Source organism: Xenopus tropicalis, chromosome 10 (genome assembly GCF_000004195.4).
Source record: "Xenopus tropicalis strain Nigerian chromosome 10, UCB_Xtro_10.0, whole genome shotgun sequence".
Taxonomy (NCBI): Eukaryota; Metazoa; Chordata; class Amphibia; order Anura; family Pipidae; genus Xenopus; species Xenopus tropicalis.
This window is the reverse complement of record NC_030686.2, coordinates 6,636,437-6,650,774: the sequence shown is the minus strand read 5'-3', so window position 1 is coordinate 6,650,774 and position 14,338 is coordinate 6,636,437. Positions and strand designations below refer to the sequence as shown.

General features: G+C 42.8%; 1 protein-coding gene across 3 annotated transcripts; it reads right to left on the bottom strand.

Moving 5' to 3' along the window:
• Positions 1–1,865: 1,865 nt before the first annotated feature.
• ghdc (GH3 domain containing) lies at positions 1,866–14,053 on the bottom strand. 3 transcript variants are annotated; one of them, XM_004918713.4, is made up of 10 exons: positions 13,847–14,053; positions 13,331–13,430; positions 12,475–12,752; positions 11,696–11,892; positions 10,457–11,054; positions 9,318–9,507; positions 7,011–7,082; positions 6,692–6,825; positions 5,380–5,468; positions 1,866–2,462 (listed from the first exon to the last, which is right to left on the bottom strand). In XM_004918713.4, the coding sequence occupies exons 3-10, from the start codon at positions 12,749–12,751 to the stop codon at positions 2,241–2,243; spliced, it is 1,779 nt and encodes a 592-aa protein (XP_004918770.1). In that variant the 5' UTR covers position 12,752; positions 13,331–13,430; positions 13,847–14,053; the 3' UTR covers positions 1,866–2,240. The 3 variants fall into 3 exon arrangements, with proteins under 3 accessions (XP_004918770.1, XP_004918771.1, XP_002942362.1); XM_004918714.4 differs by having other exon boundaries at positions 13,911–14,053; XM_002942316.5 differs by lacking the exon at positions 13,847–14,053 and adding an exon at positions 13,601–13,722.
• Positions 14,054–14,338: the final 285 nt, after the last annotated feature.

Below are 14,338 nucleotides of genomic sequence, written 5' to 3'. Positions count from 1 at the left end.
ATACTGATTAATGAGAGACGCGCCGGAACGGCGGAACTATTCCCTTTATACATTCATGGGAAGCTAAACCGCCAGAACAACAGCATTTGTTTACTTAACCCGCTAGATAATTGGCTCATACTAAAGTGCAAGCTCCCCAGGTTCTATTGTGCTTATTAACAACACAGGTCAAACCAAGCCAGCATGGAAAAGGTTAATTATGAACATACCTGCTGTGCAGCTTCCATATGTAATTTATATATACATGTGACCTACAGCATTATATTTGCCTATTTGTGTCTGTAAGTTACCCCCCCCCATGTATCACTAATAAGCAAACAGTCTAGTTTTTTGTTTTTTTTTTTTTAAATGCGCGTTTATTTGAATTAAAAAAAACAAAAACCTCTCCAATTTACAAACTCAAAAATTAATAAATAAACTCATTAGTTTTACATTTAGAAGTTCTGAAAAAGGAACAAGGCAACACCCAGTAAGTACAGGGCTATTTGGTTCCACCTATAGGGGTACCCAGCTGTACATATACCGGTATGGGACCTGCTATCCAGAATACTTGGGACCTGATAAGGGGTCCTTCTATAAGTTGGATCTCTATACTTTGTCTACTAAAAAAACATTTAACCATGAAATAAACCCAATAGGGCTGTTCTGCCCCAATAAGGGGTAATTATATCTTAGTTGGGATCAAGTACAGGTACTGTTTTATTATTACAGAGAAAAGGGAATCATTTAACCATGAAATAAACCCAATAGGGCTGTTCTGCCCTCAATAAGGGGTAATTATATCTTAGTTGGGATCAAGTACAGGTACTGTTTTATTATTACAGAGAAAAGGGAATCATTTAACCATTAAATAAACCCAATAGGGCTGTTCTGCCCCAATAAGGGGTAATTATATCTTAGTTGGGATCAAGTACAGGTACTGTTTTATTATTACAGAGAAAAGGGAATCATTTAACCATGAAATAAACCCAATAGGGCTGTTCTGCCCCCAATAAGGGGTAATTATATCTTAGTTGGGATCAAGTACAGGTACTGTTTTATTATTACAGAGAAAAGGGAATCATTTAACCATGAAATAAACCCAATAGGGCTGTTCTGCCCCCAATAAGGGGTAATTATATCTTAGTTGGGATCAAGTACAGGTACTGTTTTATTATTACAGAGAAAAGGGAATCATTTAACCATTAAATAAACCCAATAGGGCTGTTCTGCCCCAATAAGGGGTAATTATATCTTAGTTGGGATCAAGTACAGGTACTGTTTTATTATTACAGAGAAAAGGGAATCATTTAACCATGAAATAAACCCAATAGGGCTGTTCTGCCCCCAATAAGGGGTAATTATATCTTAGTTGGGATCAAGTACAGGTACTGTTTTATTATTACAGAGAAAAGGGAATCATTTAACCATGAAATAAACCCAATAGGATTGTTCTGCCCCAATAAGGGGTAATTATATCTTAGTTGGGATCAAGTACAGGTACTGTTTTATTATTACAGAGAAAAGGGTGGATATAAATGAGCCCTATTCTGTCACTCTATCCCCTATTGCTTGTCTCTATACCCCTCTCACTATCACGGCTCTGCTACCTGCAACACCCACAGCCCCTTCTAACACTTCCAAGACCTCTTTCCTACATGTTACCATAGCATTTTCCTTATAAGCGATCACTAATTCTCCAGCACTATAAAAATCTTCTTTAATGGCCCCGGGCACATCCTCTACTGATGCCCAATTGGCTGCTACATTCCCTAGAGCCGGGCCTGAATGCTGCGTAGTAGGGACTGTGTATCCATTGTATCCATTGGGTTCCACGGACTTCTCCCTGTGACATTATTTTGACATAATATATATATATATATATATTTTTTTTTTTTACATAATCCAGCCCGTATACATGTGATATATTGGTTAATTGCATGTCTATATACAAAAAGCACTACCCTAGAGAAATATCTGGAACCTGATATAGAACCTGCTATACTGGAGGTTCTAGATCCATCCTGCTGGGTAATGTAATGCACATTTTGCTTATTTAGCCATATGATTATTTCGGCAAAGCATCTGAAATCTCATTTAGTATCTGAATTTATATGTCTCTATTAATATAAAAAAGCAGCAGTCATGGCCAATAAAGGACAAACTGCTCAAACTGTAACTGCGCAGTTCTAAATGGTCGCTAAATATTTGATCATAATCAGTAGAGAAGTTCTAGATCATTCTCTTTGGTCCTTGGACGGTCAGGACAGGACCTGTTTCCGGATACTTTCAGCCAGCTCCCTGTATCGTAGCGTTCTGGGGGGCTGTATAGTATGGAGGGGGGCTCCCGAGAGGGAGGAGCTAAGCTCCAGAAGGTTATAGAAGGACTTGGGACTTGTCAGGTGAACACGGACCGGTCCAATGCTGCCTTTAAATCGGAAGGACTTGTACAGAGGGAAATGCTCCTGAAGAACTTGATCCAGCTGTACGAGAGGAAAGAAAGTAAGAGCGATCGATGGATTAGAGAAGACAAAGGGTAGTTCACCTTGAAATTAACATTTACTATGATGTAGACAGTCATATTCTGAGACAATTTGCAATTGGTCTTTTTGTGGTTTTTCAGTTATTGAGCAGTTTGCAATTTCAGCAGCTATCTGGTTGCTAGGGTCTTGTTTGCCTTAGCAACCAGGCAGTCGTGCCAATCAGAGACTGGAATATGAATAGGAGAGGGGCTGATTAGAAAGATAAGGAATAAAAAGTAACAATAACAATAAAACTGTAGCCTGAAAGAGAATAAATGTTGAAGAAAGAAGGCAAATAATTAAAAAAAACTATAATAAATAAATAATGAAGACCAATTGCAAAGTCGCTAGGAATGGTACATTCTCTAACATACTAAAAGGTGAAGCAGCCCTTTTAAACATAGATTAGAAATACAGAAACGTCATCCAGAAAGTCCATATTCCTAAATCTCATGATCGGCTCTGCTGCTATTTACCCTTTACACCTCCCAAGTCTCAGACTTGTATTTATTTCTTGAGGGCAATTTCATGCCATTAAAAAGACCAAAAGCTATTAGTGGGTTTGGGTTTGTTTAAGGGGAGGCTCTCCTGTAACTTGACTTTTAGATTATTCTAGAATGTCCTATTCCAGGAAAAGTTGCAGTTGGTCTTCATTTTATTTATTTTGTATAGCTTTTGAATTATTTGCCTTTCTCTTCTATGGGGGTCACTGACCCCGGCAGCCAAAACCTATTGCTCTGTGAGGCTCGTTTTATTGTTATTGTTACTTTTTATTCCTTATCTTTCTACTCAGCCCCTCCCCTATTCATATTTCAGTGGTTCCATTTTACTGTCCCTCAGCCTCCCTTCAGCCTGCCTCCTCCCAATCCCACAATTCCCTGCTGCACACGGGATGTCAATAAGGAAAGGAACTTGTTTGTGGCCATTGGAGTCTATGGGAGGTTTTTTTCTCATGGTGAATATTTCACTCATCGCTGGAAAGAAGAAGAAAATACTGTCACCCAACTCGAACCCACAATCAGTGGTGTAACAACTATGCATTGGGCCCCCCACAAAAAATCTTCAGAGGGGCCCAGCACTCATAGACTCCACCCACTGAATCAATTGTGCCCCCCCTGCTTGCCCCGGTGTAGGTAAGAGCGACTGAGGGGGGGTTTCTATCACTATATAGGAATCATGCCCCCCGTGACATGGGGTATTCTTCCTCCATAGTTACTCCATGCTGACAATGGTTTAACCCTAACCCCCCTGACCTAAGGGCAAACCCGTGGTTCCATTGGCTGTGGGTCAACCCTAATCACTATGTCAGGACCCAAGGCCTGCTGGGAAAGGATTCACCCATAACCAGGAGCCGTTTCATTTAGGTGCTCGATAGGGAGGAGGGCCCGGCAGGGTGCAACCAACTACATAATGCAGAATGTTCCGGCTTTGGAGCTTTGGGCTTGGAAGTAGCTTGTGTGGCCTTCTGCATAGCGGGACAGTAAGGAGTCAAATAGCTGAGATAACCAGTTGCCCTGCAGGTACGGGGGGGGGGGGCTCATTATCTCTGTACCCGGAACAATGGATTCTCCCTCTGTGACTGCTTTGCTGGGACCCTTGGAATGTACAGTACAAACCTCTGCTATTTCCCTAGGTTTCTGCAAATTCACTGCCCGAGGAGGCAGAAACTCCCAGCATGCTCAGCCCATCAATTATCCCCGTGCTAATGAACTCCCAGCACCCCCCCCCCCACACACACACATTCCAGTTACAGCAGCCACTGTTACATGTTGCTGCAGGTCTTCTGGATATTCTGGATTATTATCATTATTGCACAAAGCTGAAAGCCTTATAGAAACCAGAGAGGCTGCTCCTGGGTCTAAATGAAAGTTAATGAAAAATAAAAACCCGCATGAATACTATTTTACTGTTTCTTTAAAGGGGAACTTCGGCTTCCGAACCAAAAGAGCCCCACACAGCACAGAAACCCCTAATATCCCTATCCCTGTAATCTGTTCCTTCAAACAGTAGGAATAAATACCATTTTTATATGCTGAAATCCAGCTGCAAAACTGTTCTTCTCTTTCTGCATCATTTGTAATCCTGGCAGGGGAGGAGGGACTAAAACACTGATGTTACACATTGTAACAACTTCTCCCCATCTTACAGACAGCATGCAGGAACTACATAACCCACAATGCATTGCGCTGGGATGTTCCTTTCCTTATTGACATCACGTGTGCAGCAGGGAATTGTGGGATTGGGAGGAGGCAGGCTGAGGGACAAGCGCTACTGTCACAAAGTAGTCAGCCAGACCAGCAGGGGAACAGGGGGCGGGGCTTAGGGAACAGGGGGTGGGGCTTAGGGAACTGTTCCAAAGATTATTACATTAAACATCATGAAAAAACGCATAAATGTCAATTGATGTATATTGCAAAGTTGCCCAAAAAGCTTGTGTTTGGGTTAAGTTCACCTTTAATAAAAATGTTGGCCAAAAAATTTAATACTTCTCTTGACATAAAGACAGTCAGTAAGCAAACAGCTTTGCCAGGCAAATGCCAATGGGTTTGATAAATCAAATGATCTGGCAGCCTTATAAGAACCCCATAAAGTCTAGGCAAGTTTTATTTGAATAGAAAATGACCCTTTACCTTGTAGCTAATCTATTAGTAATGGCAATCAGATTTTTGTTCCAAGGAGAAAGAAAAAAAAATGAACTAAAAAGAAATATCTGACCATTTACGATTATGACAGTTTAGATGGAAAGGGATTTGGCTTATACTCACACCGCCATCTAGTGGTGAAATCCCCACACTGCGGTTTTTATTCCACCAAATCCCATTTTAACCTTGATTTCCACTGACCATAAACTATAAATGAATGTGTTACACGTTCCTACCTTATATCTCTGTTCTTCTGACAGGTCTCTGGCCCCCTTCACTGCAATGAAAACTTCATAATGAGGGTCTGAGCCTCCAGACAGGTGCCCTGCAGGGAAAGACATTTTACATGATACCCATCCCCAGCAATATACACTGTTTTAAAGGGGTTGTTCACCTTTTAACTAACTTTTAATATGAAAAAGATTGATAAGACAATTTGCAATTGGTCTTCATTTTTTATGGTCTTTCAGTTACAGTATATAGCTTTTGTTCAGCAGCTTTCCAGTTTGTTATTTCAGTAGCTCTCTGGTTGCTAGGGTCTTATTTACCCTAGTAACCAGGCTGTTATTTGAATGGGAGATGGGAATATGAATAGATGACCTAAATATATAGATAAGTAATAAAAAGTAACAATAACAATAAAACTGGAGCCTCACAGAGCAATAGGTTTTGGCTGCCGGGGTCAGTGACCCCCATTTGAAAGCTGCAAAGAGGCAGAAGAGAAAGGTAAATAATTAAGAAACTATAACAAATAAATAATGAAGACCAATTGAAAAGTTGTTTAGAATTGGCCATTCTATGACATACTAAAGGTGAACTGCCCCTTTAATGTGAATTTCAGGAAAATAATGATTTCACTGTGAGTACAGGGAGACTTAAGGCTAAATTCCTTTTGATCCATAAGGTACATATCTCTGTATCAATTCAATATTTTCTTTATCCCTGCCCTCTGACCCTAGCTAGCATGATTCTAATGGGAACAGCTTCACTGATAGGAGAGAAAACACAGCCCTGCCCCCTCGGATAATAGAGATTAATGGGGAACAGCAGGGCCATTACATCAATTCTAAACGTATTGGGCTTTATTAACTAATCTGGGCATTGTTACACCTCTGAATAGAAGAATAATTGACTGATACAATCAGTGCCATTACCATCAGAACATAATAATCAGCCCTGCGGCATCAGCTTATATGACACTGAAGGAGACATATTGAATACATGGGACCAGGGCCAAACGTTTGAATTAGCCTAAATTCCCCCGATATCGCCCACCCGTAGGTGGCGGATATCGTGAGAAGATCTGCTCGCTTGGCGACATTGCCAAGCAAGCGGATCTTAAGGTGTATGGGCACCTTAAGGTTGAGCTTAACAGACCTTTGGTTATTATAGCAAACTATGTTACTATTCCACGTGGCTCTAGGGCATATAAACTAGGTGCCGGGGCTAGGGAATGTACTTGGGGGGAAAATGCTGCTTTTCTGTGGTCAGACGGGGTTTTGCTGTTGCCCATAATGATAAGACAGTTTAATGCAGACACAGACTTACCCAGAATGCCACTCTCTGCGCAGCAGTAGTTGATGAGAGTGACCCCAGGCCACAGCCCCACAGCGCGCAGTAAGACCCTGTAGAACTCATCTTCTGTCACTTGTTCTCCTCGGACGCTTAAGGTCTGGCTTTTCCTACAGAAATGCAATGTTTCCATAAAAACTTCTATATTTCAGAGTACAACCCCCTATCTGATCTACTGCTTAATTCTCTAATACATACATCATATTTCTCATTTTATTTAATAACTGCCCATTATACATCTTCAAACTAAACCAACAAAATTCTGGTTAAAATGTGAAAGTGTTCGGCAACTTACCGGTACAGAAACTCCACGATGGGGCTTTTGTTGTGGAAACCAGTAACTCGTACAACATCCCCCAGTCGGTACCTATGGCAGAGAATAAAGGGCATAACATTTATATGCTGCTATAGCAGTAACCATATATACATGTACCATATACACATATAATATACAGTTGGGTCATTTCCCTATGGGACCAAACTGTAAATTATAGCCTTATAAACGGAGCTTAGTGATGTCATTTCTGTCACATGACTCACTGAAACTTGTATATTATAATAAATAAAGTACCCCCTGTTGTAAAATATGAGGATATTAGAAGTCACCTCGGAGTTCCATGGCCTGTATAAAAGCACTCGGCATTCGGCCTCCTAATGGTCATGGAACTCCTTGGTGACTTATAATATCCCTATATGTTACAATAGGGGGTACTTTATTCACTATATATTATAAGGAACTCCTCTGTGACTTATAATATCCCTATATGTTACAATAGGGGGTACTTTATTCACTATATATTATAAGGAACTCCTCGGGGGCTTATAATATCCCTATATGTTACAATAGGGGGCACTTTATTCACTATATATTATAAGGAACTCCTCGGGGGCTTATAATATCCCTATATGTTACAATAGGGGGCACTTTATTCACTATATATTATAAGGAACTCCTCTGTGACTTATAATATCCCTATATGTTACAATAGGGGGCACTTTATTCACTATATATTATAAGGAACTCCTCGGGGGCTTATAATATCCCTATATGTTACAATAGGGGGCACTTTATTCACTATATATTATAAGGAACTCCTCTGTGACTTATAATATCCCTATATGTTACAATAGGGGGCACTTTATTCACTATATATTATAAGGAACTCCTCTGTGACTTATAATATCCCTATATGTTACAATAGGGGGCACTTTATTCACTATATATTATAAGGAACTCCTCTGTGACTTATAATATCCCTATATGTTACAATAGGGGGCACTTTATTCACTATATATTATAAGGAACCCCTCGGGGGCTTATAATATCCCTATATGTTACAATAGGGGGCACTTTATTCACTATATATTATAAGGAACTCCTCGGGGACTTATAATATCCCTATATGTTACAATAGGGGGCACTTTATTCACAATATATTATAAGGAACTCCTCTGGGGCTTATAATATCCCTATATGTTACAATAGGGGGTACTTTATTCACTATATATTATAAGGAACTCCTCGGGGGCTTATAATATCCCTATATGTTACAATAGGGGGCACTTTATTCACTATATATTATAAGGAACTCCTCAGGGGCTTATAATATCCCTATATGTTACAATAGGGGGTACTTTATTCACTATATATTATAAGGAACCCCTCGGGGACTTATTATATCCCTATATGTTACAATAGGGGGCACTTTATTCACTATATATTATAAGGAACCCCTCGGGGACTTATAATATCCCTATATTCTACAATAGGGGGTACTTTATTCACTATATACACAATACATACATATAATCAGAAGTGACTAATTACCTAAGTGACTAAATTCCTAATCTGCACATTGCCTTCCTGCTGTGGCGGCAGGAGGCACCCGCAGGTGGGTGAGAGGGGGTGCCAGCAGTGGGGGGACGGGTGCAAGTGGCTGGAAGGGGTGCTAGCAACAGAGAGAGAAATCCAGCTCTGGGAATGGGATATGTTACAGAAACCCATTATCCAGAAAGTTCCGAATTACAGGAAGGCCATCTCCCATAGACTCAATTAAAAGCAACAATCCTATTGGGTTTATTTCATGTTTAAATGATTCCCCTTTTCTCTGTAATAATAAAACAGTACCTGTACTTGATCCCAACTAAGATATAATTACCCCTTATTGGGGGCAGAACAGCCCTATTGGGTTTATTTCATGGTTAAATGATTCCCTTTTCTCTGTAATAATAAAACAGTACCTGTACTTGATCCCAACTAAGATATAATTACCCCTTATTGGGGGCAGAACAGCCCTATTGGGTTTATTTCATGGTTAAATGATTCCCTTTTCTCTGTAATAATAAAACAGTACCTGTACTTGATCCCAACTAAGATATAATTACCCCTTATTGGGGCAGAACAGCCCTATTGGGTTTATTTCATGGTTAAATGATTCCCTTTTCTCTGTAATAATAAAACAGTACCTGTACTTGATCCCAACTAAGATATAATTACCCCTTATTGGGGGCAGAACAGCCCTATTGGGTTTATTTAATGGTTAAATGATTCCCTTTTCTCTGTAATAATAAATTTGGGAGGGTTCCCAGCCCCTGGCCCTACCTGCACAGTCCGTCTCTGGTGGTTATAACCAGCTCATAGGCTTTCTCAGCACAAACATCTTGCAAACATATTGTTTCTTCTGATCCTTCCGCCCCGACTCCGACGGCGATGAACTCAAAGAATGCTGAGCGGGGGCACAACACATAGCGAGGGGCCACAGCAGTGGGAGAAATGTTCACCCCAAACAGCCCTGTGAAGAAGGAGTCGAAAATCACTGACTGAGAGTAACAATAAAAACAAGATGAAAAGATTTAACAAGAGAAAAATGACACAAAAGATAAAAACGTAGGGACATTTTGTGTTCGTTGGGGGGGGGGGACCCTGTTCCCTGCACCCCCCTAGTCCAAACCTGACATGAAGAAAAAAGCAAATCAGTTAAAAATGAGGAATTGTTTTTCTAAATTAGCTTTCTGGAAAAATGGTTTCTGTATAATAGATCCCAAAGGCAGAATGTAGGGTTGCCACCTCTCCGACTTTAAACCAGACACCGCAGTTTTTCAATGGACTGTCCTTTCAAAACCTCCTGTCTGGTTTAAAACATTGTGAACAGAAATCCAGCCAATTGCATCTAAAGGTCCCCATCCACGTTGAGATTTGCTCGCTTGACGAGATCGCCAAGTGAGCGGATCTTCACCTGATATCCCCACCTGGGGGCAAATGATCGAATTATATTGGAGGCAATGGGGCAGTCGGTTCGGGGACCGCATCAACGAGCCAATGTGGTCCCCGATCCGACTGAATTTTCTAACCTGGCCGATCGATATCTGCCCAATTATAGGCCAGATATCGGTCGGTCAGGCCCCTCGTTTCTGACCCTACACAGGCCGATAAGCTGCCGAATCAGTCCAAGGGGCCCATATTGGCAGCTACTATCGGCCCGTGTATGGGGACCTTAAGTGATGTAATAACCCCGCCCCGGCATCATAACCCCACCCAATATCATCAGGCCCACCCCTGACATTATCATGCCCACCCCCCGGCATCACTGCCCCACCCCTGATGCCATCAGCCCCGCCCCCTTTGTTCAGGTTTAGCCATAGGCAAAGGTGCCAACCCTACATACACTTGTGCCAAAACCCCCCGGTGGGAGCCCCCAGTACTCTGTGCCTGGTTTTTACAAATAAAGCCCAAACACTTACCCTCTGCTGCACAGTATAAAGGAGAATAAAGGGTAACTCCCTGACACGGCACATCTCTAAGTAACTGCCAGTCCAACTCACTGCCGCCTGAGCACACTGTAATTGCCACTTGCAGCCGGGGCCATATCCTCTTAGCGATGCCCAGAAAGCCTTTCTCACACTGAGCGTGAAGCTCCCTGGCGCGCCTGGGCTCCGCTAACAAATTATCCTCAATCTGCTTTCTGACGTCCTGGGGAAGCTCCAGATCCGGGCTGATCCGGCCTTGCATTATGTCCTTCACAAGAGTCTCCCACTGGGTCTCCAGGATGGAAAATACTCTGAGTAGGAGCCAAGCAAAGCTGGTCTCCAGGGAGGTCAGGCCGGGCTCCTTTAAGGCAAAGAGCAGCTGAATGTACAAGAGGCCATAGGCGGCCATTTTGGGATCACTAGGGACGTCAGGGGTGTAGAGCTGCTCCGTATAGGAAGCTACCGAGGGGTATGGACCAATGGGAATGCCGGATTTGGAATGGCAAATACTCGGTGGGACGGAGAACCTGGCCACCTTCTCCAGCGCTCCAGGGAAAGTGCTGTGAATGACTTCCAGGGACACCATGGCTCCCTAAAGAGATACAAAGAGTAGTTAGGGGGGTACCGCAGGGGTCTGTCCTTTGCTTTTCATTTTCTCTACATGCAATTAACTCTATTCTGCCATTTTGCCTGGCAAGATTCATGGTTTTGCAATTACTACTTTTCAGGCTGAGATTTATATTGTTCATTAGAGACAGGGTTGCCACCTTTTTTGCCATTAATACTGGGCTTTAGGATGAGAGCAGGATATGATGTCACTTGGGGAGGGGATAGGGGCGGGTTGGAAATGGGCAGGGCAGAGGCTGACCTCCATATAAAAGGGGGTGATCTGCTGCAGTTATTAACTCATTGGGGGGCAGTGGGGGTTTCCCTTCAGTTATTAACTCATTGGGGGGGCAGTGGGGTTTGTCCCTGCAAAGCTTCTCTGCATTGGCTTTTGTTTCCTACGTAAGTTACAGAAGTTTCTAGACAAGTTACGTCGTTTTCCAAACAGTTTTTGTGGAAGTTACGCAAACTGCGTAAGTTTTGCCGTAACTTTATGCTTATCTTATGCAATATGTGTAACTTGTTGCAGCGCAACTGGGCCCCCTTACAGAAGAAGATTTTATGGGGCACAACTGCACCCCCCCTCTCCCTGTATCTGACCCAGACTTAGTGCTGCCATGTCGGTACCTGCTGGAAGCGCTCGGCTGCACTGTGGGCTGTGACTGGCACTGTGCGAGGGGCCCCGGATGTACCCGCTGTTGCCACTAATGCGATTGGCTTTCCCGGCACAAGGATATTCTCTGCTCCCTCCAATATCTGCTGAATGCAGTCTTTGTAGTCATGGTAACCAGTCAGTGGGTGCAGCTTCCGGAAGGAGGAGACATCTATTGAGAAGAAACACAACTTAAAGATTTTTGGCCAATATTGGCCAACGATGGAATCATAATAGGAGCCAATGCAGCCCCTGCCCTGACAGGATTTTTAAACCTGTCCAATAGATATCTGGATGATTTTCAGGTAAGTATGCTACAGACTGGTCTATTCTTTTTCAATTGGTCTTCATTTTTTACTGGTTATAGTTTTTGAATTATTTGCTTTTTCTCTTCTGACTCTTTCCAGCTTTCAAATGACCCCGGCAGCCAAAAAACGACTGCTCTGCGAAGCCAGAAAACGCATACCGGCAGCTTTAGGTTGTGGGGGGGGGGGGGCAGAGCAAGCGGAAGAGCTCAACCCGAACCCTCCCGCGACCCACAAGTGATGTGCCGAGGTCGGGCCGAAACCGCCCATCCCACGGGTCCCACGGGCATCGGGCCGGCCTGCACATCACTAACCGGAATTAGTAAATGCTGTATCTCTGGGCTACATCAATAAGCCCTATGAATAGCTGAATCATTTGTTTGGCTTTAGTTGTCCTTTAAAGGAAAATGAATAATGGGATCTCTTTATAGAGAGTGTCAGACATGTACCTGTCAGGTCTCGGAAGTGGTGCTTCTGCCCATAGTCTGTCTCTTTCAGCCCCCCTAAGATTCCCAGCAGCACCTTCTCCTGTATCCTTTCAGCATCTGCTGTGTCCTTCTCCAACTTGTGCCGCTGCTCCGCTCTGGATAGGGCTCGGAGGCATCTCCAGCGCCAGAACCGGACCAAGCGCTTATGTGCAGCCCAACTCTTCCATGGGAGAACCAAGAGGATGCACCCCAAAGCCCCCAGGAATAACGTTAGGAACAGGGAGACGGCCACTAGCATCCTAATAGGAGAGGAAAGGCAATACTCATCAGTTCATCCCTTGGCCCAAACGATACCCCCGGCAGCCCTGTATCTAATTCATTGCACTTATGGGCCCCCGGAACCACAACTGTCCCTTTTTTGTCCGTTACCCACCCATCCATGATGAAAGGGTGATTTTTGGGGGCTTTATTATATGTGCTGTAGGCTAAAAACTGGTTGGTTTGCGTTGGTTCTGATGGAAGGTTGAATCATGGAGACCTAGGTAATGTAGCTTAAATGGGTGGTTCCCCTTTAAGGTAACTTTTAGTTTTTTATATCATGGTCAATGCTAAGCAACCTTTCAATTGGTCTTCATTATTTATTTTTTTATCATTTTTTAATGATGTGCCTTCTTCTACTAACCCCTTCAGCTTTCAAATGGGGGCCAAAAACTATTGCTCTGTGAGTTACAGTTTTATTGTTGCTTTGAATACCATATTTTTCTATTTAGATCCTGTCCTATTCATATTCCAACCTCTCATTCAAACCACTGCCTGGTTGCTAAGGTAATTTAGATCCTAGCAACCAGATAATCAGCCCCCAGAAGCTATACAGTACCTGTGGGAGAGGCAAGGATCCAGTCAGTGAGGAGCGCAGGTAAAACCTTACAGGCAGGGTTGCCAGGTCTAATTTTCCAATATCCACCGTGAATGAAAATCTAAAAGATAAAAGAAGGCATAAGTTACAGCAGAAGTGGATAGACATACATGTGGGTGTGTTTAACTACAACTCTCAGAAAACTTAAGAGATTCTGAGAGTTATAAGGACCAACTGCATAAAGTAACAAATGGCAGCCCCCCCATCACTGTACATAGTACAATCTCATACCATAAAGAGCAGGAAGCCGTAATGCAGGCAGGTTGGGACTGAGGGGTTAGAAACAGCAGCAAAGTAGAGTAGAAAAGGGAGCTTCTTTCTACACAGACCCATTGCATGCTGGGTAATGTAGTTTTACATTAACCTTGGATATAGGCGTATTGTTTAATACAAACTACATTACCCAACATGCACTGGGAGAGGGACATCAGGTACAATAGGGAAAACAAAACATTGGCTAGTTTTCATAGTACAAACCTGCGGAGGCTCCTAAAAGTATCCCAAACCTGTACATCAGCGGGTTTGTACTTTAGGAACCCACCTGGGCATTGAATTGGATGCCCCTGCCCACAGGTTTAATACGTTTTCACTTTCCAAGTGCCTTCAGTTCCTGTAAACGCCTCCACCTACTTCTCTACGCTTGATTGGTAGATTGTACTGTCTGTAAAAAGAGCTGCGCTCTGATTGGAGAAGCTGTAAGCAGAAAGCTGATTACCACAGTATTGGACCTGCAGGAATGGAAAGGTCTTTCCCACTGCCCTCACTGCGCTGTTTACAGTAGAATCTGCAGTCAGTCAGGGATTTTTATTTTTATTAAAGTGTCAGGCAGGTTTGGGGAGGCTTAGCCTCCTGTAGCCATAGTGAAATATGCCCAATTGCACAAAATAAACAGCCTGTCTGGTTCATATGGACCCCTATATGGGGCAATAAATATCTTCTGCACTATAAAGGGGTTGTTCAACTAGTATG